The sequence below is a fragment of the Eschscholzia californica genome, unplaced genomic scaffold (assembly GCF_041429995.1).
Source record: "Eschscholzia californica isolate CP2 unplaced genomic scaffold, dmEscCali1.0.p SCAF_2, whole genome shotgun sequence".
Classification (NCBI taxonomy): Eukaryota; Viridiplantae; Streptophyta; class Magnoliopsida; order Ranunculales; family Papaveraceae; genus Eschscholzia; species Eschscholzia californica.
The window spans coordinates 44,907,595-44,933,789 of NW_028238309.1; the positions used below are offsets into that span (position 1 = coordinate 44,907,595).

The 26,195-nt window shown below is 36.9% G+C and overlaps 1 protein-coding gene across 1 annotated transcript; it reads right to left on the minus strand.

The window, feature by feature from the left end:
• Positions 1-5,094: 5,094 nt before the first annotated feature.
• LOC147558256 (transketolase 10-like) lies at positions 5,095-10,069 on the minus strand. The gene is made up of 7 exons (XM_086659818.1): positions 9,307-10,069; positions 7,843-7,933; positions 7,372-7,477; positions 6,950-7,232; positions 6,692-6,840; positions 6,456-6,609; positions 5,095-6,225 (listed from the first exon to the last, which is right to left on the minus strand). The coding sequence occupies exons 1-7, from the start codon at positions 9,847-9,849 to the stop codon at positions 5,251-5,253; spliced, it is 2,301 nt and encodes a 766-aa protein (XP_086515944.1). The 5' UTR covers positions 9,850-10,069; the 3' UTR covers positions 5,095-5,250.
• Positions 10,070-26,195: the final 16,126 nt, after the last annotated feature.

Here is a 26,195-nt window from a genome sequence, read left to right on the forward strand (position 1 = left end):
TTTGAGTCAAGAATTTGATGACCATCTTAGGAGTTGCGAAATAATATCTCAACTCACTCTGCCTGGAACACCACAGATGAATAGAGTTTCTGAAAGGAGAAATCGCACCTTGTTAAACATGGTTCGATCTATGATGAGTTTAGCCAACCTTCCAAATATGTTCTGGGGATATGCTCTGGAAACGTCTGCCTTCACACTTAACCGAGCTTCGTCCAAAGCTGTAGAAAAGACGCTATATGAGTTATGGTATGGAAAGGTTCCAAAGCTGACATTTCTCAAAGTCTGGGGATGTGACGTTTATGTAAAACGTTTACAAGGAGATAAACTTGCACCCAAGTCGGACAAATGTCTCTTTGTGGGTTATCCAAAAGAAATAAGGGGTTACTACTTCTACAACAAATCAGGGAACAAAGTGTTTGTTGCTCGTGATGGTGTCTTTCTTAAAAAGGAATTTATTTCCAAGAAGACAAATGGGAGAAATGTAGAGATCGAAGAAATTCGATCTGAGCAACAAATAAACAATGATATGGAGATTTCAAGAAGTTTAGCGACCCCTACCTATCCACAACAAGTGGAAGAGGATAATGAGGTAGAGTTAGAAGAACTCGAGCCACTTCCCGCATAAGTCAAATTAAATTCGCAGGAGACATCTCAAGCTGTTGAGAACACTCCAACTGTTGCTCAAGCCCCTCGTAAGTCTCAAAGGCTCAAGGAGTTATCTCAGAAAACATACATCATACTGTTACAAGATAATGAGCTGAGTACTTACAAACAATCTATGACGAGCCCCGACTCTGAAAAATGGTTCAAGGCCATGAGATCGAAAATGGATTCCATGTCAGAATATCAAGTATGGGAATTGGTCGATTTGCCCGATGGTGCGAAACCGATCGGTTGCAAATGGGTTTTCAAGATGAAAACTGACAAGGATGGAAACGATAACGTTTTCAAAGCTAGACTTGTGGCAAAAGGTTACAAACAGATTCATGGTATAGACTATGATGAAACCTTTTTCCCTGTCGCTATGTTTAAATCCATTCAGATCATTCTAGCAATTGCAGCTCATTACGGTTATGAGATTTGGCAAATGGATGTCAAACCGCATTCTTAAACGAAAATCTGGAAGAGGATGTGTACATGACACAACCTAAAAGTTTTGAAGACTCTAATAATGCTGGAAAAGTTTGCAAGCTTAAGAGATCCATTTATGGACTAAAGAAAGCAAGCAGGAGTTGGAATCTTCGATTCGACTATGCAATCAAAGAATTTGGTTTCCTTAAGAATGCAGAAGAATCTTGTGTTTATAAGAAGGTTAGTGAGAGCAACCTAGTTTTCTTGGTCCTTTATGTCGATGACATATTAATGATTAAAAACGACATTCAGATGTTAGAATCAGTCAAAGACTGGCTTCAGAAATGTTTCTCAATGAAGGATCTAGGGGAGGCAGAATACATATTGGGCATCAAGATCTATAGAGATAGATCAAGGAGAATGATTGGACTCAGTCAAGAAACTTATATAGATAAGATTCTACACCGATTCAAAATAGAAGACTCTAAAAGAGGATTCCTACCCATGTCATATGGCATCACACTTAACAAGAATCAGTGTCCTGTGAAACCTGATGAGCTAAAATACATTTTTAGACATTCCTTACGTTTCGACAATAGGATCAATCATGTATGACATGATCTGCACTCGCCCAGACGTCTCGTATGCCTTGAGCATGTGTAGTCGTTACCAATCGAATCAAGTCGAAGCACACTAGACCGCTACTAAGAATATTCTAAAGTACCTGAGAAGGACTAAGGATCACTTCTTAGTATATGTCAGGGAAGAGACACTCAAGGTTGTAGGCCATGTAGATGCAAGCTTTCAGACGGATAGAGACGATTTCCGATCACTGTCTGGATACGTCTTCTGTCTGAACGGAGGTGCATTAAGCTGGAAGAGTTAAAACAAAGTACTATTGCAGACTCTACAACTGAAGCAGAATACCTAGCAGCTTCAAAAACAGCAAAGGAAGGAGTTTGGATCAAGAAGTTCGTAATGGAACTTGTTGTCGTCCCTGGCATAGATGAAGGAATAGTTCTTTATTGTGACAACAATGGAGCAATTATCCAAGCCAAGGAACCTAAAGCACACCAGAAATCCAAACATATCCAAAGGAAGTACCAAGTGATTAGGGAAATCACAGAAAGAAAAGATGTGGTCATTTGCAAAGTTTATACGGATGACAACGTAGCTGATCCGTTTACTAAACCGTTACCTCAACCAAAACACAACTCACACATGAGGGGCATTGATATAAAGCCTATTGGGGAATGGAAACAGATGTAATTGGATTCATAAAAGGAGTTTTATGTATCTGATTAAGTTACATTCGATATCTAAAATAAAAGGAATTTTATTTTGTCACTTAAATTTAGTTTAGTATTTAAGAGACAATTCATTGATTAAGAAATTCCGAATAGGCTTATCAGATACATGATCTGATGAATCAAACCCTATTAAGTGAACTTGGAATCATTTCATTAGCATCTCCTTAGTTCAGGTCATTGCATGGACAACAATGACTTATAAAGACTAGCACGTGAGGTCGATGAGATAGCGCAGTTTCATGGGCTATATGAATAGTGTATTCGATTCGACTACATGGGTGCATAATAGAGATTATACACTGGATAACCCACAAATGAGAGCATATCAAAGTGATGAAAATCAAATACCTCTCATTGACAAGAGTAGAGAGATTCCTCACAACATGAGTGCTCTGCTCATCTTATTTAAGGAATGTCCCACTTTGGTTCCGCAAAACGTCGTGCCGTAAAAGGAGGTTATAAAAGCGGATACTGGAAAAGACAGGATAGATATGAAGTTGAGTGGGAATGAAAGAATGGATTATGTCCTCCTAATTAAATTAGGATAAAGTGTCTCTGAGCCACTTGACGAGTAGCAACTGAAAATTCATGGTCGTGCTCAAATAAATTAAACGTTAATAATTTGTTTTGACAGTTGTACTCGGGATCAAAAAATTCTGAATGACATGATGTATCAGATGGGTTACTAAGTGACATGGAAATCGAGCATTACACTTATTCTAAGTACAAGTGGGGGTCTGAAGGGGATGCCCTTCGACCAAGGATGCAATGCGAGCAATTTGCCGGATAAGATAATTGATGAGAAGATCATCAAGTCCAGATAATGTAGGGATCGTAATGTTTAGCTAGAAACCAACTACGATCGTCGAATCCCAAAACGATTCATGGCTAACTTCGTCCGGATCCTACAACGGGTTACACAAAGAATGTCAACTTGATCGGAAGATATGACTAGAGGGATTGGACGTATATACATGGATAATACCCATAAAGATATGTCCAAAGGCCTCAAAGAAGTTTAGGCAAAGATAGTACGAAAGGCCCGAAAGAAAGGATTTTGGGCCAAGGGACCAAAGGGATGTTTTGGGCCCAATAGGATGGCCGACCAAGCAATATGGAGTGACCATAAGGGGCCGGCCAGATCAGGTCACAACCCCTTGTGTGGTGCTGGCATAATAGAGGAATTAGGGAAAATAGTCACTATTTCCTTAATCTTATTCAAAAGGGACTTTTTTGGAAATCTAATTAGGGTTGGACTCTAACTTAGAACTCTATATAAGGTCTCTTAGGGACTTGAATGAGGTGTGGAACTTCTCATTAAGCTTTCTTACTCTACCACATCAAGTAGGAAGAGAAAGTGGGTTAATTCTTAACTATCTATCTAGTCAAAGAAGAAGGTGTTCTTTATCTAACCACTATTGGTGTTCTAGCTAGCAACAAGGTGAGAGATCAAGGTGATTGCTCGGTGTCCCAAGTAGAGGAGCTACAATTGGAGCTCCTGGTCTTCTCAATAGCGATTGGAAATGTTCGAGGGAAAACTAGCGATAAAGGTATTTTCTTAGTTCATCATTATTAACTTATGCATGAGATCCTGGGAATACCAGTGTTAGAACGTTAGAAGAGGTCATAACCCAACAACGTCTTGACTTTGTGGTCGCGTCCTAAGACACGACCTAGTCAAGGTCACAACCTTTCTCGGACTCTGAGTCCGAGAAGACCATTCCTGGTCTGAGAAGGTCGGAACTCCTGATCCGATAAGGACTAGGATTCCTGATCCAATGGAATAGGACGCGTCCTGGTCGCGTCCGCCCGGGACAACCAACTTTTTAGAAACTTCTAAACCATCCATCTTCCCTTCCCTATTCTTTTGCTATCGTTTAGTTGTTGTCCCCTTCTTTTGGAAACTCTCAAAAACCCCTAATTTGATTTTCAATACTTCTAAAATTTACGAAATCAAATATTTTCTTGAAACTCTTTTCAAAACCAAAATTCTAGGATTTTAATCATTGAAACTCTTTCAAAACCCTATTTGATTACGTCTAAATCTCATTCAAACTAATCAAATTGATGTTTGAATCTCTATTCAAACTAATCTATCTAATAAATCAAGTTCGAATCTAATTCGTCTAGTCAAAGTTAGTTCGTGCAACCGGCTCTGATACCACTGTGGGGTTATGGTGTCACCTAGTGTTGTAAGCGAAATCTCAAATATCTAATATTTAGCATTAGCTACCAGGATCACATGCAGGAACTAAATATGAACTAGAACTGAAAGAAGATTACCTTAATCGCTTTCCCTCGAACTAGATACCAATGTCTTTATCCCGAAGATGAGAGCTCCAATTGTCACTCGTCTAGTTGAGACACCCGAGCAAGTTGACTTGATCTCCCTTCTTTAATGTCAGCTGGGACCTCATTGAAGGTTGAGAATAATCTCTTCATTCCTCTTCTTGACAAGCTGATGATCCTTTCAGCCCCTTCATATTGAGGGGGCATATAGGTACGGAAGAAAGTGTAACCAAAGATAAAGATAGATATAGAGGGACCTACAGGGCTACAACCAAAGGGGTGTCGTTATAAATCCCATAATCTTTGTAATAAAACTTGGCTATGATTTTGAATGAAATTCGATTTCTTTTTCTAATCTTCATCTCTGCTATAAAAAACCATAAGCAATTACAAGTGTGATCTTTGACATTTTGCTACGGTTATATTTAGTGGGTATACTCAAACATCACTAATAGTCTGACTGGAAAGTACAACCTTTTAGAAGATAAGTTTCCACCACCACTATTAAAACACAGAGATGGGGTCTTCTACAATTTTATTAGAGCTTCATCTAAAATCACAAACTGAAAACAACTTCTAATCAACAATCTAACAAAGACCTAGCAACTTTAGTAACATTTTCAACAGTGAACCCAAATTTCTTGAAAGTATCCAAATAAGCCCCACTTGCACCAAAATCTTCAACTCCAATAACCACCCCTTCCCTTCCCACATACTCTCTCCATCCTTGTGGAGATCCAGCTTCAACACTCACTCTCTTCCTCACTTCTCCAGGCAAAATATATTCTTTATACTCATTCTTCTGCCCATCAAAAAGCCTCCAACACACTAAAGAAACTACCCTCACTTTCTTTCCTTCTCCCCTCAGCTTCTTGGCACTCGCCTCACAAAGACACAACTCAGATCCAGTACCGATCAATATAATCTCGGGTTGTTCTCCTTTTCCTGAATTATCACTAATAATGTACCCACCTTTCTTCACTTCACTTGCCGATGTTCCTTCTAAGTTCGCTTCAACCTTTTGCCTTGATAAAGCGATCACACTAGGCCGATCTCTGTTTCCCACGGCGGCAATATATGATCCGGCTGTTTCGTTCCCGTCTGCAGGTCGGAAGACTAGTAATCGTGGCACGGCCCGGAGTCCTGCTAGCTGCTCTACAGGTTGATGAGTAGGTCCATCTTCTCCCAGACCAATTGAATCATGGGTCAAGATGTATATAATCCCAGCATGGCTTAGAGCAGAGAGACGGATCGAATTCTTCATATAATCGGAGAAAATAAGAAACGTGGCAGCGAATGGAATTAACCCGCTTCCATGTAATGCAAGACCATTTGAGATTGCGGCCATTGCATGCTCACGAACTCCGTATCGGATGTTCCGTCCCCACGGAGAGTTGGGTTTGGAGAAATCTTGGTAGTCGTGAAGGTATGCTTTGTTTGACGAAGCGAGATCTGCACTTCCGCCGATAAGTCCTGGAAGAACTTTTGCGAGCTGGTTTAGGCATTTCTCGGAGTATCCCCGAGTAGCATCCACAGGATCGGATTCAGACCAAATCTGTCACAATCAGAATTACTTCCTAAGTTCCTAGGATCAATAACTCAATATGATCATTAGAAATAATTTATGTTCTTAAGGGCAAGCTGACACAGGAAAACATCACTAATATCTACCCAGATCGATCAAATCATTTTTCTTTTTGAGCTCACCCTAGATGGGAAGATTAACATTTTCCCATTAATGGGTAGAGAATTATAGTCATAAAGAGGTGAAAATAAATGGATTACCGGTAAGGAGTTCTCCCAGCCAGGAACTAGGCCACCATTGAGGAGGATTTTGAACTCCACTGCCTCTTGAGGATATTTTGTTTGGTAATAATTTAGAATAGAATACCATTCCTTCTCTTTTGCTTCCCCATACTCGGTTTGTATCTGCATTTCTCTGAAACAATTATAATGTGACGATTAGTACAGCTTTTTTAGGAGTAGCCAACTAAAAGCATTTTTCAAGCAGCAATTAGTACCTATAAACCATTGGAAGTACATGAAACGGCAGCTTATCTTCCCATTTAACTTTCTCTCTCATTTTCTTTACATCATCATCGTCAAATATACCATGATGAGCTTTCGATGTGCCTTCCTTTTTAGACAATTTCCCGATCAGTGTCTTCACCTGGAGAATAAATAGAAGACAGTCATTCGACGGGTTGTCAATATATATATATATATATATATATATATATATATATATGTACGCTTTATTTAAGTGTATGTTTACCAACCCTTATGAAATTTGGTTTCTCGGTCTCACTGTGAGCAGAGTTAATGGCTTGTTTTAGTTCTCCAATATCACCATGAACATTGTCGACTGTGATTACGTTCCAACCGAGAGCCTCGAAGCGTGCGGAAATATCTTCGCTAAACGTAAGACTAGTATCTCCATCTATCGTGTTATGATTATCGTCATAGATGAGTATAAGTTTATTGAGCTTCCAATGTGCAGCCAATGATGCTGCTTCATTAGATATTCCTTCCATGGCACATCCATCACCCATGATGCAGTATCTGCCACCACATTATACATATACTATCAGGGTAACTTGTAGATATTAATAATTATGTCTTGGGGTGGTCAATATATATAAATATCTACTTTCAACAAAAAAAAAAAAATAAAAAAAATATATATATATAAATATCTTACGTTCGATGATCAACAAGAAATGCATCAGGTTTATTGAATCGTGCACTCAAGTGTGCTTCTGCAAGAGCAAGACCCACAGCATTGGCAACACCTTGCCCTAGTGGACCTGTTAACAGGATAACATCATGAAAAATCTTTCTTGTAAATAATTGCAAAAATAAATGTGTAGAACCATAGCATAGGTCGCAACATAACCATCTTAGACAATCCTTCCTTGCAAGCCAGATTGCAAGGAGTTGTAAGCCTAAATGGACTTCATGACTTGGTATTGAGTCATTTCGCAAGTTTAAAGGTTGGTTTTTTTACTTTTTTTGCAAATTGGGGCAGCTAACCATGAACTAGAGCACTCGTGTTCTAACGAGGCAATACTTTTCTTTAAATGATTTTATTGTGCTTGAATCCTATATTTGGATGTGGCATATAAGGCTAACAATCACACTTTCATCACCATTTTATCTTTTTCGTACATACCAGTTGTGACTTCAATACCATCTGTCACTACATTCTCGGGATGTCCTGGGGTTCTACTCCCTAGCTTGCACAATCTCTGGAGGTCCTCAATCTGAAAACAAGTTCAGTAAATTAACCCACCAACATTTATACAAATTCACAAATGGGTCACTTCTAAACCAAAACTAGTAAGCAAAATAAAAAAATGAGTAATCTCATTCGAGGGGCACAGAAGATTTTGACTTAATTTATGACATACTGAGGTGTCGTTTGGCAACACTAAAATAAATTACTTTTTTGCTTATTTAAGTAGAATTTAAGTAGAATAAGTAAAAAAGTTAGTTTGGTAACGCGAAATTTTTTTACTTCACTTAAGTTAAAATTTGACTTTCTTTTGAAGTTCAGATTTTTAGCTTTTGACTTTAAAGTAAAGTAACTTTTGTTCTAACACATGCATAAATTTCACTTTACCAAAATTTTTTCTTTGTTTATCTTCGCTCCATCACCAAAACTAAACTTTCACCACACCGCTGTACCACCACCACCATACACCCCCACCACCACCACCACGCACCTCAACCACCACCATAGTAGCTCAACCACCACCACCACCATACATCGACCACCACCATACCTTCATCACCACCATACATCCATCACCACTGCACCACCTCCACCACAACCACCATACCTAAACCACCACCGTACCTCCACCACCATACTTCCACCACCACCACCACTATACATCCACCACATTATCCCATACCTCTGTCGTACATCCTCTACCAACACCAACCTCATACATCCACCACCATCCACATAACTTCACCGCCACAACCCCCGCCGCCACCATACCTCCGCCACCGAACTCCACCACTACCACATCTCAATCATAACACAACCACCACAATGCTTCCATCACCGTACCTTCAAGGCTCCACCACCACAACTACCACAAATATTGCCGCCACCTCTTCCAAAAGAGTAATCATTAAAATTCCAAATAAAATCAAGTATCTTTATGAGAAAAATAAAAATAAAATAGAAAAGTAAATTATATTACCAAACTAACTTCTTGACTTTTTTTTTTCTTTTATGAAATTTGACTTTTTTACTTATAAGTTACATTTTTGCCAACTTTCTTTTTTGAAGCAAAATAACTTCTGCTACAAGCAAAAGTGCTTATACTTTCGGAGTATCTATATTCAGCGGTTGACTACGATCTAGACCATTATATGAAGTTAGTAACTCGGAAGGCATGTCATAAATCAAGTCAAGATCTACTGTACACTTACCATTTCCAAATCTGAATGGAATCAATAGGAATGTAAGAGTTTGAAACCTAGCTAGACTCGTAGAAGAATAAAAACGAATAACATTCAACAAGCCCATATATGAATCTAAATCACAATCAGGGCCTATAAATGAAATGCCCATAACTACAAAGCCCAACTAACTAATTTGAAAGTGATCAGGTATACATACCTGGACAGATTGAAAACCAGAGAGATGAAGGCAGACATATTGAAGAAGGCAACCATGACCAGCACTTAATACAAACCTATCTCTGTTAAACCATTTGGGATTATTAGGGTTGTAACTCATGACGTGTCGATATAAATAATACCCAACTTCAGCCATCCCAAGTGCCATCCCTGGGTGCCCAGCTTTTGAGTGTTGTACTGCGTCCAACATCAACATCCTCATATTATCCACACATCTTTTGTCCACCATTTCTTGAAACACCTCATCATCATCATCATGATGTGTTTTTGTCCTGTGGGTTGATGATGATGATGAAGATGATCTGCCAAATGCTGTTTGAAGTTCCTCCTTCCAATAGAGTTTGTATTCATCTTTGGATATCTGATTATGGGTATGCTTAAAAGAGCAGGATGTTGGAATTGATGATCTTGCTCTAATAATGGGCAAAGTAGTACTCCTATTTCTTGTCTTGATACTTTTGGGTGGTGGGGGTGGTGGTGATAGTGGTGGTGGGGTTCGTATGAGAAGGGAAGAGATTGACATGATGAAGAAGCAATTCAATGATCACCGATAAAGGAGAGACAAAATCAGAGACCGAGAGATAGATAGAAGAATAGGTCCGGTAATGGCATAAGCTCTGAGGTGTGTATACACGTGTGACAGTTTCCGGAATAGATGGGAGGTGTCTTTGTGCCACCAGATTGAATTTGACCAAAAGTGGGAGTTGTGATAGCGCCACACAAATCATTTATGCCTTACAATCAATTTTGAAATTCACCAAACAAATTAGTTTTATACAGGATCATGCCTGAAAATTTGGGGGCTCAGTGCGAAATTCGATTTAGAACCTTTCGTACCGTAAATTACAAACGTATTTTGAAGAAAAATAGTCATAGCAAAAAAAATTAGGGTTTTTGAAACTTACCCCCTCATCACTAAATGGTAATTGAGTTTACCCTCTCAATAATGAGTAATTGAGTTTGCCCCCTTAGATTTACTATTTTTGACAAAAACACAAACGCTGTGTTTGACGTACGTAAAATAAATGTAACTACCAAGAACAATTAACATTCAATATGATTCCTCGTAGTTGTTCCACCTTACTTTTATTGTTTGATTTGGTCGGTAATAAGATTAGTAAAGATTGATTTTGGTTGTAATTTGTGATTTTATCATCTCATGCCAAACATGTCCTTAGTAGTTTTGCTAAAAGTACAAAATTCAAGGGGGTAAGCTCAATTACTAATTACTGAAGGGGGTAAATTCAATTACTAATTAGTTTTGAGGGGGTAAGCTCAAAAAACCCAAAAAATTATTGGGTGTATCTAAAGACACCCTGCCAAAAGGCTGTTAGCATCCATCTCTGTTAGCACCAAGCCCAACCGCTCTTTTCTCTATTAGCACCGTCCAACTATGTAAGCACCGATCAAGTGGAGTTAACTCTAACCCCTCAATCCATCTCTCGCAAAATCCAATCACAATAATACCCTGAGGCATACTAGACGGACTGGACCAGTCCGTTCGTTTCCCTTGAGTCCCAGATTAGCCAATCCGTTGCTCTGCACATGCTCACGGATTGGCTAATCCGTTTCTCTTCACATACTCACGGGTTAGTCAATCCGTGAGTATTTATGGCAAGGGTTTCTTCCTCCATTACTCAATCAAATAAGAATTTCTTCTATTTCTTCCTTAACTATTCCTTCTTTTTCCTCTGTCTTTACCTCAAAACTTCAATCTCTTACCCAAATTCTCATAATTCCCTAATCAAAACTTACCCATCATTACAGACCCTTACTGAAGAATCAAACGCTGAAAAAAAATCCCCAATTGCAGAAAAATTAATCATTATCATGATCAGGAATCCAAGTGTGAGTATGTAAAATCAAAATCTGGGTGTAAATCAAGTGGGTATATTGATTATCTTCAACTTTTTTTACTGTAACTGTGGATCAAATCCAGTTTTAGGTTTCTAATTCTCTGGCTTATTTTATTATTCTATTTATTGGGTAATACATATGCTAATTACTTATGCTCTTCATTAAAAAGTTTATGAAGAATCTTGAGACTTTCTCCTACGGTTGCTGGTGTCACTCTTCTTTCTTTAGGAAATGGAGCCGCAGATGTGTTTTCTAGTATTGTTTCTTTCATGGGTACCAGAACGGGAACCGTCGGGTTAAATAGTGTTTTGGGTGGAGCTTTCCTTCTTTAATGTGGTCTCTCTCTAGATTCTTCATTGTTTGGATCATATTCTAGATTCTTCATTGTTTGGATCATGTTCTATCTTTTCACTTCAAGTAGATATTAAGTAATAAATTTCTTAGTGCACTCTATCTAGGGTTTTGTTTTAGAAGAAAAACAAATAAATATTATTTTAGAAGAAAAAGATAGAAGAAGCAAGTGAAGGTGAACGTCACCCACAATAAAAACCGGTGCTCATAGAGAACTCGGGTCAATGGCCATTGACCCGAGTTAATAAAATTTCCGGATGCAAACAGCCTATTGGCCTGGTGCCTTTAGAAGCACCCAAAATTATTTTATGACATCATTTTTATGAATGATCTAATCTAAGAATCCACTATCACTTATGAACAAAAATATTTTTTATTCTATTTTAAATTATAAGCTTATAACTACATGTAACATAATGAAATTCTAAACTTCCATAATATGTTTGGACCTCAACGCATAATCATATTAAATATCCAGTTTGCAACTTATCGAACATGATCTGAAGCGAACGAAGGTTGTTAGCAAACATAGCTGACTTGAAATAATAGAGAGAAAATAATATCTTAGTACAACGTATAGTCTAGAATCTAAAAGTAATTTTTTGTACATGGTATCTTTTGTATAATGATTTTCATATATATATATATATATATATATTGTCGAAATTTTATTAAAAGCTCTTAGATTTCTATTTTTTGAAATCACTTCAGAAAATCGAAAAAATGAATCTAAAATAACAAAATAGTTAAAAACAAAGGTGCAACGGAGCAAAATAAAAAGTCGCCTTAACGATAATACTCTTCTTAACCAAAATCAGGAAAAAGAAATACCACATTTGGTGGCCTGGGGAGTCAAACTTGCGTCTCGTGCTTGGAAAATAACCTAGTTCACCGAGCTAGTTCTCGTTTCCTTATTGGCCTTGTATCTACTTTTATATATTGATTTCACTCCAATCTTTCAACCAAATGGGCCCCTTGGTGGTGGGGGGCCCTGCGGGCGCCCTGCCTGCACCCCCACCACACGGCCCACTTTTACATGACGTTGACATCTTACTGCATCGTATAAAAAAGATAAGCTAATTCTATTTTTGACCCCTAAAGATGAAACTAAAATGGTTCTTAAGGATGACCAGTTTATTTAGCCTACTTTTTCCTATTTCGGCTAGTCAACTTTAATCTTAGACGTCGATATTTGGTAGCCCAAGTGGTGGATGATGTTAACGTGAGCTCCAAAACTCTGTAAGTCTCAGGTTCGATTCTTAGAGGAGGTAGATTTCGTGGTTTATTGAACTTAGGGGTTATTAGGTATAGATAATATTGTTGGGCTTTAGGTCATAGTTTAGTTGGACTACAGGCTTGTTGTTGTAAGAGTTCGAATTTGGTTGTTATAATGCTTATCACATCTTTGATGTATCAATGCCATTGTAATGACTATCGTTGATCGTAGTTAATTTTCAACAAAAAAAAAACTTTAACATCCTTCTCCTTTTTTACCCTTCTATTCAAAATTAACAATCTTATTGTCTTTGATCACTTTCTTCGTTGGAAAATTATCATTGACGGATGGTCAGACGGCCACCTATCGGCGACCATCAAATAGAAAAAAAAACGTTCTTATCTTCTTCTCTTTCCTTCTCCTCCACCACCATCACCACCACTTGCCAACGACTACCATCGCCATATCTGTCTCTCTTCCATCTCTTATAGTCTACTATGGTGATGGATGTTATTTGTTTCATTGGAGATTTTCCCTGGCCACCTAGGATGAGATTTCACTTTAACCTAAACTATGTCATTGGGTTCAACTCCACAACTTAAGGCCATTTCTGCTTCTGACCCAAATGTTTTCCCAAAAGAAATTTCAGCTCGTTCCTTTGTTATTGTTCTCAAGGCCTCCAAATCACTCTCCTCCTCAACCCTACTTTGATTCCTCTTTACATCATCAACTTTAATTTGGGAAACCCTAGATCTTTTTTTGGTTGAGACAGACTCCGTAAAAACCCAAAAGTCTGTGTCTGTGGAGTCAAGTTCTTGAGCAACATTAGATTCCTTTCTTCATTCCTTCGAAATCGGCGTCAGACGAAAACTTAGTTTTCTAAGAATATTTTATCTACATATACAATGTCATTTCCATTAACCAACTATAAGTTATCCAAAACCCTAATTTCCACTTTTTCATCTAATCCTTCCTTAGCAACTTAGGGAGAAACAACAACGGCACAACCAAATTTAGTGTCATTGTAGACTCTTCCACTCGAGCTAAGTTTAGGATTGCCGTCAAGAATGTTACTTGAATACATGATCGTTTGTCTGGAAACAGAGGAATTTCTGTTGGAATTAAATCAGATTTTTCCTCTAATTTGAAATTGTTCATCATTGATATAATTGTCTCAAGATAAAACACGAATGAAATCTTAGGAATCAAGATTTTCTAGGAATTCGAAGATGTTAGAAATTAAAATTGATTCAATTCTTAAGGCGTTAGAAGAAAGATAAAAGAGGGAGGGGGAGAGAGAGATGTGGCGATGGTAGTCGTCGACTAGTGGTGGTGATGGTGGAGGAGGAAGGAGAAGAAGATAAGATTTCTTTTGTTGATAGTCGTGGGCAGGTGGTCGGCCGACCATTTGCTGACGACAACTTTCCAAGAAGAAAGTGATCAAGGACAAAGAGGTTATTAATCAAAGGGTAAAAAGGAAAAGCAAAGTCTGATTAATAGTTGACTGACAAAAATATGAAAATTGGGGTCAAACTAGAAGGTAGTGATGCATTCGTGTATTTGCATGAGGAAAAATCAAAGATTTTAAAAAATGAACTCTTTACCTATTTTTGTTAAGTTCGGGCTTTGAATCCATTATATTTTTTTTATTTTGGGCCTATTGCACACCAACATTTTAGAAAAAAAATTAAATGTTTCTGTGTCGTTACCATATATCTGTAACTCCACGACTCTTTATTCTGTGAGATTCTAGGGTCATTTTGGATATGACTTGAGGTTGATTTCTACATCAAATCTCCATCTGGAAGCGAGCGAAAAAGATAAATGATCAATTTATCTTTTTACAAATCCTTAATTTTGCTGGTTTTTTAGTGAAATGGAGAATCTGTAGTAGACGATTCATGAGAATCACGATTCTCTCTGCAGTAACTACAGTATATACAATATGAAGTTTTCTATTTGCACTTGAGACTGATGTTCATTTAAATGGAGAGCAAATTTTTTTTTCTCTCTAGATTGCAAGCAAACTCTCTTTAGATTGGAGATTTAGTCTTTTTTTTTCCTTACTACTAATTTTTAAAGAAAGTTTCTTTTTTCTCTTTATGAACGAATCAATCTAAGGTTTTGTACGTGTATGTTGGTTTCTCTCTCATAATTCATTAGAAAGGATTGGTCAATGGACCCTTTAGGAGAAGAGTTATTAGAACCTGTAAGAAAAGAGAATTGTAGTGATTTGTATTGATTTTCATAGCTATTACATAAGATCATTATAAGGAGTAGTACAAGAGAAAAGTTTAAGCAGTTGAACAATGTGGGACTATATTGGACTATATTTCCAACATTCCCCCTCAAATGAATGACTTTTGCTAGTGAAAAATTCATGAGTTTGCTAAACAAATTTGTAGATTTTGACTTGATTTTGATATGGAGGCATCATTGTGAGGTTGCTATGTTGTTGATTTTCTTTTCTCCATGTGAAGAAAAGTTGGCACCATTTCCAGGTTTTGTTGATGTTGATTTTGATTTTGTTTTTCTCCACTTGAAGAAAAGTTGGCACCATTGCCAGGTTTTGATGTTGATATTGTTGTTGATTTTGCTTTTCTCCATTTGAAGAAAAGTTGGCACCATTGCCAGGTATTGACAATTACTAACCATTGTCTGGTTGACAATTACTAACCATTGTCCGGTTGACAATTACTAACCATTGTCCGGTTTTGGAGATCTTCCTACCTTGTTTTTAATATCCCTCGAACGCCATCAAAGCAATTCAAGCCTTTGATCTACTTGGTTTTGTGTGTTGTTGAACATAAACACTAATAATCATCGATCTTGACCTTCCCACTTCTATTCTTCATTTATACTCTCTCTTATCTCATCTTCGTTTGATCTTATAGAAAATATAATGGAACCAAGTAGCATACTAAAGGAATAAACATTTGAGAGTTCTCATCTTGGATATAAGGAGTATGAGCAAATCAAGTAAGAGAATTAACTCTTTTGCCATAAAGGAACCCACAAACATGTTTTCAAACATCAAAAGAAAATCATCTTTGAAAATAAGCGTGATTTCTTTGATACATTATATCAAACACTTCATGTGCATCATATTGGAAATCAAGATTTTGGACAACTATAAGTATAGTTTTAAGATAAACATGGGGTATATAATTATTCTAACAAGAAATCCATGAATTTTTTTCTCCCTCTCTAATAGCTTTCCAATTTCTCTCAAAATATAACTTCATGGACCATGGATACACATATATTTGATGTTGTGGAGGACTTGACATTTGAAATGCTTGAGATCATTGAAGAGTATATCATGTGATTTCTTCAACAAATCACTCTTGTTTGGCACTTTCATCTTCTTGTTAATCTTCATCATCTTCAAATACTATTGAGAAAAGTATTGAAGAATGATTAGATCTCAATAGTAGAAAAGAACTACTCTTATTGAAAAGGAAAAAAAAAACACTAAACTTGAACTAAAAACCGATAAAAGCCCGGCGGACGGTAGCCATTAATAGGACTACCGTCGCCGACAAGCAGAAGACTCCATTGACTAACCCAAGAAAAAAACCTAGAAGCTCTGATACCATGTAAGAAAAGAGAATTGTAGTGATTTGTATTGATTTTCATAGCTATTACATAAGATCATTATAAGGAGTAGTACAAGAGAAAAGTTTAAGCAATTGAACAATGTGGGACTATATTTCTAACAGAACCCAGTGTCGCCGCAATAGATGTGTCTCTCCTAGCATTTGACGACTCACCTGCTTCGGTTGTCGAGGAATGATGCTTGATTTTTTTATTAGTTCCTCCTCGAAGTTCTCTCACTCTTCATACGAAGAACATAATAACTTATGACTAAGATAAACACAACTTATGAAAACTTATGATAGAAAGCAAACAAGTAATGGATAATGCAAGGTATCCGTAAAGGAAGACCCGCTACTCTAGCTTCATTCGGTGGTGTTAAACTAAAATAAGTCCACAAATTCGTCTCGATTACTCCAAAGTGAGTTCCAGAAGCTTGACTATATTCTGTTCGACCTCATTGATTATAGTTTTAGTAGCTATTGGAACCGAATTTGGTGGTAAGAAGCCCAATGATGAGTAAAAAATGAAATAACCCCACCATTGTATACTTTAGTACTTCAAGATTAGTTTTCTCTTGAAACTGGTCGATAATTCAACTCGAGTACACTATTTTGGACTATAGAGTTACTGAAGTCTAAGGGGTATGGTCTATACCGATTATGACACATATATCGATCTGGTTCAACCGTGCTCAACTCGATGAAAATTTAAACCCAAAATCAATCAAATCTTAACGAAAGCCCCTTATATCTGTCTGGATACAGTCTTAACACAAATAAAAACTTCAAAACATCAAATTCAAGATCATAAGAGCATAAATAGGACAACATTTTAAGGTTTACCTAAATTTGGTTGTTCTTATTTCTTTTGATTTCGTCTGCACTGGACGAAATTAACTGAGATAATGGATTTAAATAACCTCTTAAACGTCCATAAGCAAGGGATTGTTGGACTTTGATTGCGTACAAAATTTACCCAAATTCAAAATTGAGGGTAAAAAAGATTTGCTTTATGTCTTACTTATAGAAAAAGAATGAGAGAGATTGATTGGGAAAAATAAATGAAGTAAGATGAACAAGAAATCGAAAGTAATGAGAAAGATCAAACGAAAGTTAGATGATGGGTCATGAAAATGTCCCATCTAAGTCGTTTAATTTAGCCAAGTTAGTCGATTTCGAGTCTTTATTATAATAAAATGGTTGGTTTTCTTGATTAGGTGTGTTTTGTGGAGTTAGGTGTGAAAATGGTTAAAAACGAGAAAAATATGCATAAAAGGTATTTTGGTCATTTGGAGTCAAGGACATTCTGGAAATTTGGCCAAGGTCAGTGCGTGGTTGAGAAGTAGAGCCCAAGACGAACCCGTAGGAGGAAACGGAAGTCGAATCGGAGTCCGGATGAGTGAACTAGGCAAAGTCAAAGTTGGGTCAAATGCTGTTGACTTGGTGGGATACTCTCAGTAGAAATTCGGGCATGCGGTATACAAGAAGACATGTGGCGCGCTGTGGAGGCCGGTATATCCAAGTCCCGTGTTTGCGCTGTGCAGCGAAATGGATCCTATACGCGTGATTCAGTGTAGCGCGTCGCAACGTGGTTATGTAGTCCCGCTCCCACGTTTTAATCTGGACCGTACCCTTCCGCGTTTTCTAGATCGGACGGCTCCTGTGGATCTGCTCTTTTAATACTTATCCCGTACAGCCCGTTGCCATTTAGTTCAGTAGTCCCATGCCCGCGTCTTAATCTGAACCATCCATCTCCGTGCCTCCTCAGATCTAACGGATGCTGCTGCTGCTGGGCGCCCATTCATTAGCCGAGAAGCACTCTAGTGCCCAGATTCCAAACCCTAACCCCAAGAAACCCTAGCCGCCACTACACTTGTGTAATTTTAGGGCTTTATATTTTAAACCGCTAAAATTCCAAAACTAACCCCCATTTTCCCACTTTTTTACCATTTAACCCAACAAAAACCCTAACCCCATCTATAAATAAATCTTTCTTCTTCATTTGAGAGGAGACTTGCAAACCCTCTCAATACCTCTTCTTACCTAATCCCTCTTCTCTATTTCCTTACCTTCTCTTTCTCTACTTTTCTTTCTCTAACCCTAAAACCATCCTCTCAATCCCCTCTTACCTATTTCTTCCTCCAACCTAATCCATCTTTTCTATTCTTTTTCTATCTTTCTCTACTACCACTACTACTTCTTCTCTACCACTATTATTCCATTAATAGTCATCTCCTTCTTTCTTCCATATTCTTCTGTCATTTTTATCCCCCTTCATCTCTTCTTTCTAACTTCTTTCTACATCTAATTTCTTCCTTCTCTTTCTTTTTCTTATTTGGGTGGCAATAAAATAACTATTACTTGGATTTCTTGGAGTAAAATTCTTGAGCATAAATGGAGCAAATCTTGGATAAAATGGAGATACATGGGAATATGGAGTTTGAACATTCTTGGTGATTTCTTTCCATTAATTTCTTAGTATTTTCATTTATTTTACAATGTCAATGAATGTTATTCTAGATTCCATGTATAGTTAATTTAGTCATCTAAGGTTGTAAATGAAACCCATTTTGGATCTTTATAATACTTGTTCTTGATTAATTATTTCCTTTGATGTGCTTTAATGTCTATTGATTGTTTATTTATATGGATTGGATTTTCTTTCCATTACTCATGCCTCATAATTAGATATTTCATACTTTCGTTAAGTTGTTAGATGGAGTATGCTTTTTAGATGATGAATAATAGTTAAGTGGTCCAAATCTTTATAAGGAAGACAATTAGAATTAGTGATTATAAAATTGTTTTATCTAGAACATCATCCGGAATCCAAATAGTTCATTATATTGGATCCCGAGTAAATACAAAAGAGATTTAAGTAATTAAGTGCTTGTTTATAAAGTGAAATTATGCGGTGGATTTTATAACCTTAGATATCCTCTTACCTCTCACTTAGATAGTTTAGTTAGTTCTTTTTGTTTTCTTATTTCTTGCAAATCAAATCAAATTTATGAGTGGGGTGTGTGTGTGTTAGTCTAAGTTAGCTATTGACATTTTAATTATTGGGCTAAACTCGCCGTCAATATCCGAAATTGCCTACTTATCCCTTGGGACGATACTCGATCTTATTATAAATACTATAACTTGACCCCGTATACTTGCGGGAATAGACCTATTTTAGGCCTATCATTAGACTGGTGATATAGAGAGAGAGGGAGAGAGGTAAAAATGAAAAAGATGAAGCAAGATGAACAAGATGAGGTTAGATAAAGAAGGGGTGCTCCTGTTAGAGGGAAGAAAAGATAACGGTCACCTTAAGTTTGAATCAAACTTAAGGGAGGCGTGTGTCTTCTTTTGATGGAAGAAGTCTTGAACTAAAAATACGGAACAGAGGGCGCCAATAGCAGTTATGCCCTGGTAATAATACTAGGATGCGTCTTTAAAATTTCTCATGTTAGTAATACAACAAAGAAATTAGAAAATTCATCCAATAACCATCTTTTTGTGGAAAAAGAAAACCACGACGCGACTCCATCTCAGGGGCGTGTGGTGGGGGTTTGGGTCGTGCGCCCACATAAAGCAACCCACCATAATGGGCCTGACTTTTAGTTCTTAAGGTTGTGGAATTTAAGAATTAAGTACTAAATCAATCATAGAATAAACATCAAAGTCGTACTAGTTCCACTGATTGATTTTTAGATTCACCCATAAGGGGTTTCGTGTTCGAAAATACTTATTAGCAGTTTGCCTTCCTTTTTTTCTCAAAGGCACAATACTTATCCCTTGCTAGCTAATTGTGTCATATTAAGTTTTATAGTTTGATTCTAATACTTTAATTTTAATTCCTATAGTATTTGCACATCAAATAAGAATAAAGATTGCAAATCACAAACGCGTCTTCACTCTCTAGCATATATCTCTCTCCATAATTTGTTTTGTTTTCTTACTTTTGGACATCATCTCTCTTTCAGATCTGTTCTAAGACAAAATCATAATTTTGTAGAGTCACACATTGAGAAGATAACAGTTCAATCTCTTTAGAATCTTACAACACTAACATTTTATTATCTCAAGAAAAAAAATTGTCATAATGGAAAAAACAAACAAGCCTGAGGTGTCGTTTGGCAACACTAAAATAAGTTACTATTTTGCTTATTTAAGTAGAAAAGTAAAAAAATTAGTTTGGTAACGTGAAAACTTTTTACTTCACTTAAGTTAAAATTTGACTTTATTTTGAAGTTCATATTTTTAACTTCTGACTTTAAAGTTACAGTAACTTTTCTTCAACATATCCACTAATTTTACTTTACCAAATTTTTTCTACGTTTATTTCCGCTCAACCGCCACAATTAAACTTCCACCACACCGTTGTACCACACCTCAAACCTCCACCACCACCACTCCTCAAACCTCCACCACCACCGTACCTCCACCACCACCATAGCTTTACCACCACCGTACCTCCACCACTACACCTCAACCAACACCACCACCATTTGTATCTCAACCACCACCACTATTTGTATCTCAACCACTGCCACCACCACCATACTCCTACCAAAATTCTAATTTTGTCATATTATTCAAAATTCTTATCCCTAGTTTGAATAATACGATTCCAAGATCCCAATTCTTCGAAGTTAAGCGTACTAAGGCACTGCCCTTAACTCCGTCATCCTAGGTGAGTAACATCTTTACTAATTATACTCCAACAATTCTTGGTTGATTAGTTTCACACTTGAGTGTCAAACTTAATCTTTTGCCTCGAAATCCAAAATTCTTTTGCTGACTAGTTGAATAAAACCAGTTTAGACGCGTAGACCTCTTCATAGATCTACCCTTATTGTCCCGAGTAAAAGTTGGCACTCTGCGAGGCAGGCCCACCATCGATTAACAAGGGATCAACAAGTGTCTTATTTCTGGGTAGGCTTATACTCAAAATTCTTTTAGGAATTATTACGTATTTTATCAGGTTTGCGTTAGTGTGAACTCTATCGTAACCATTCGTGACTTTTATACGTAAGTTTTTATGTGAATTCTCGTAAGGTTTTATCTAAAACCAAGGTAGAGCCTCCTAAAAGATCTTTATCTTTTAGTTTATTCTTGTTCGCCTAATGGTTCTTTTGGATTTCATCCTTGAACCTCCATTGATTACTCCCACTCGAATCATGATCTCATCATCTGATTCATCAACGGCTTTTCCATACCCTATACTCTAAGTATTATTCGGGCACATACTTGTTTGTGCTTAGAAACAAGAATCGTTTACTCAACTAAAGGCAATACTATACTACGCATTCACATATACAAACAAAATATATGACAATCATAAATAAAGTATGTGACCTAAATTCGTTTCTAGGTTTTGTTATGTTCCGTATAGCTAATTGTGGGATATCGTGACAAATCTATGTCTAATGGGCTTTCTAAGTCTATTTTCGTAAAATTCAGACTAATGGCCCATTTAGTTTCTTCCTTTATGATCTCTAAAATCAAACTCGGAAAAACTCCGTTTTGGGCTTTCGGATAGCCCGGGTCAATGTCGGAAAAATAATGTTTCAGAATCAGAAGAAAAAGTAAGAAAATCTCCCATTCGAGTCAAGGCCCAATGGGCCCAAGTCAAACTTGGTCAAAAGTCCCTTTGACTAGTCTTGGTCTAGGCTTGTCAATAGTCTGGATTTTTCGGTAAATGGGTCATGGACCATGTCGGATGGCACGGCATGGCCATAGGCCATGCTCGTTTGGAACGGGTTGGACAGAAAGACTGTCAGGGACTCCAAGTCCAAGACGTGCCTAGACGTGCCAGACGTGTCCTAGACGCGTCTGGACGTTCCAGTTGCACCTTAGGTGCGTCTGAATGCTTCCAGACACATCCTAGATGCTTCCAGATGCACGTCCCTGGTCTCGGTCCTAGATGCGAACATCTCGGACCGTCCCAGTCCAACTCGGATTGGGACTTCCCAGACGCGTCTGGATGTCCGAGATGCGAACATCTCGGACTCCCAGTCCGTCCGGGATTAGGAATCCCGGTCCTAGACGAGCCGGGACTTCTTGTCCCGTGTTTTATGGTCTCGGGACTCTATCCCGGGACTTGTTGTCCGGTCCGGACCTATGAGGTCTTTTGATTTTTCAAAAATCCTCCCTGCAACCGACTTTTACCTTCTTCCTACTGTTTTCATGGAAAAACTGTTGAATTTCTCATATTCAATACCCAAAATTCATGATTTTGAATTTTTTTTTTTCAAAAATTTTGATCCGTTGGATCCGTTTTCGAAACCCTTTTCAAAAACAGAAAATTTTAACGATTCTATGCATTGAAACCCTTTCAAATACATGTTTGATTGTGTTTAAAACTTTTTCAAACTAATCAAAGTTTTGTCCGAATCGTTATTCAAACAATTTTATCTATCAATCTTAAGTTTGAATCTAATTCGTTCTAGCCAAAGATAGTTTCATGCAAACGGCTCGTGATTTCACTGTAGGGTTTTGTACGTATCTAATACATACTAATCATCTAACTAGTGTTGTAAGCGGAATCTCAAACATCTAATGTTTAACACTAAGTTATCCAGGATCTATACATGAACTAACTATGAACTAGAAGGAAGAAGAATACCTTTAACCGCTTTCCCACGAACTAAATTCCGACCAGTATTCGGAAGATAAAGAGCTTCAAGTGGAGCTCCTCTACTTGAGACACCGAATTGTATAACTCGAACTCCCTTCTTTCAGTCAGCTAGGACCTTCTTGAAGGTTGAGATGAAGAACTGCTTCTTCTAGACTTGATAGATAGAATAAGAACTTTTTCTCTAAAATTCTCTCTCTCTCCAAGAGCTGTGTGAAGAGAATGATTTTCTTCAGAGAAAAATCCACACCATTTCTGAACTCATAATGGGGCTTTATATAAGCATTACCTTAGTAGAGTCCCACTCAAATAAGGAATCCTAAAAGTCCATCTGAAAAGATAAGTACAAGTTAGTGTTAAACTAACTAGGACTCTTAATATGGAGAAAACCCTAATTAGGGTTTCCCCATGGTGTGACCGGTCAGAGTAGTCCTTAATGGGCTTACTCTGCTCGGCACACCCCCTTAATAAGGCCGGCCAGGGATCTCCCCTTAAGAGAATCCCTTGTTGCCCTCTTAAAGTGGGTTTTTGCCTTTTCAGAGTTATCTTTCGAGCCCGATTCTTTCTATCTCTTAGACTGGATCATATCCATATATATACTAGTTCCCATTAGTCTATTCTCACTGTTCAAGTTACCAATTCTTATGTGTAACCCGTTGTAGGATCCGGTCTATGTTAGCCGCGGATAACCGAAGTGATCCGACAATCGTAAGCGGCTTCTAGCTAAGCATTACGACTCCTAATTGAACCAGATTGATTGATCTTCCAATAAAGTCATCATTATCCTATGAGCAAAATCGTACGCATTGGCATCTTGGTCGAAGGGCATTCCTTCGGAAGGATATACCTTCAGACTCCAAGGACATATATCATTCAGTACCTCCACGACTCCACCACAACCATATCCCTACCGTTGTACCTCAACAACCACCATCACACCTCAATAACATCACAACCACCACCACCACTGATATCACCACCAACTCTTCCGAAAGAGTAATCATGAAAATTCTAAATAAATTTAATTGAAATCAAATATGTTTATGAGAAAATGAAAATTACATTACCGAACTAACTTTTTGACTTTTTTTTTACTTATAACATTTTTGTCAAACAGGCTTGTGATAATTTTTTACTTTTTTGAAGCAAAACAACTTCTACTACAAGCAAATGTACTTATACTTTTGGTTGCCAAACGACACCTAAATGTCGATTCCTTATTCTCATAATTTAATTTCATTTCTTCAATTCCAAAATATTATTTTATGAAAATAAAAGACTCATCAAAGTAGAGAAGTTTTAAACGAAAATCTTAAGCCAACCATATATAGACATCATACTTTGAGTTTAGATTTCTCAACGATTTGAATCCTTCTTTTATGGTTAAATCATTTCAAAACAAAAAAGGTTACGTAAATGATCTCTTTCAACTTTTGTGTTTTTCATACAAAAAGGTCATGTTTGAAATTTGACACCGAACTTTTAAATTCTCAGCGACCACCCTGCCTCATCTATCTATAAATTAATATGTGAAGGTTCTTATTGTAAACTTGGTGGCATACTATTCTTTTTTTGTTTGATGAAATTGTGGATACTATTCTAGAATTCCTTTTTGCAAAACTCTAAGTTGTCCTTTTAGGTACGTTTTGTTAACCATAAATAAATAAGAAACAAACGTATGCATGCACCATTGCAACCTTTTCTTAGCAGTCGATGACGGCTTATATCATTTTCTTACACTGTCTTTCCAAAAAAAATTTAAAATTGCATGTGCTCCACTTTATAAACCTAAAGTTATCATAATTAAACCCAATTAAGTGAAAAATGTCGACAAAACCTCTAAATCACTACAAGACACAAAGGTTATACGCGCAGGTTGCCTTTTCAATCACTTAATTAGATTGAATATTGAACAATTCTCTTATTGCTCTAATGGTCTCTAGTAGTATATCAGTATATGATTCATTTCAATCGTCATTAAAATCTTTTTTTAAACCGACAAGGATGATTATATTTGACATTGGGATAAAGTTAAGAGCTTAATTAATTGCTCTAAATCTTTTAAATTTGTTTTTTAACTTAAACAAACACAAATCACTAAATATTGAGTTGAATGGCAACATTTACAAAATGGAGAACACTAAGAAGATTAAAATCATATAAATCTAAAAGAACAAGATAAGTAGTGGAATAAAAGTGAACTTACAGATTGACCAAAGTCAAAAAAGTAAAGAGACATGGATAGCTTAAACAATTATGGATTAGTTTTTCAAAGGTTGTCAATCCATCTTTGATATGAGCTAAGTGCTTCAGACCTCACCTTCATATCATCTTAGTTTATCATAATTAGGATAAAATTAACTATTAAACTCTCTTTAGTCATCGATTTGTTTAACCCGTTTATGTATATTTTAACTCATTTACATGATTCTATGTCTACGTGCACCGTACACGGTTATTATACTTTAAAATATTCGTAGTGTTATTAGACCAACTGAACTACTTCTTAGACTATAATGTTTTTAGAGATTCACCCAAGCACAAACATTCAATTTTTAATATGCAAAAAATTAATTATATAAAATGAATATGAAATTGAATTCGGAGTAGGCATGTTTTCAATATTTATTCTGATAAGAGAATGGGGAAATAGTAAATAGATAAAAGCTTCACTAACCCCAAGAAGCTCTCACCCCATTCTTCTATCATATTTTCTCCATAAGCTTATCCTTTTATCTTTTTCTCTCCAACTTGTGGGGTCTTAATCAACCTTTGGAACCTTGAAAGATCAAACACATACTATATATTATTGATTTCATGATGAAACTTTCTAGATAGAGTCCCATAGAAAGTAGGAGGATCGTACATTTTCGTACCAAAGGTGTACAATAATGTACCATCATCTTTAGAAATCCTCTGAAAATGATTATTCATGGGCCTATAGATTCCTATATAAATTCTCTAAGAATCCTCCTTTGGAATCTCACAAAGCTATGTGACAATGACATTGTCCGCGTTAATATTATGATTGCTCCATGTAAGTCAATACAAAATTGTTGCGTTAGAACAATCCGTACAAATACACAAACAATCAGTATATAAAAAACTAATCACCACACCAATGACTTTGAGTTCGATAAATACAAACTTAGCAGTAAGTATACATGAAAGGGGAAAAGAATTGCATGCCCTTAAGAAATATAAAGAAGACCATAATTGAG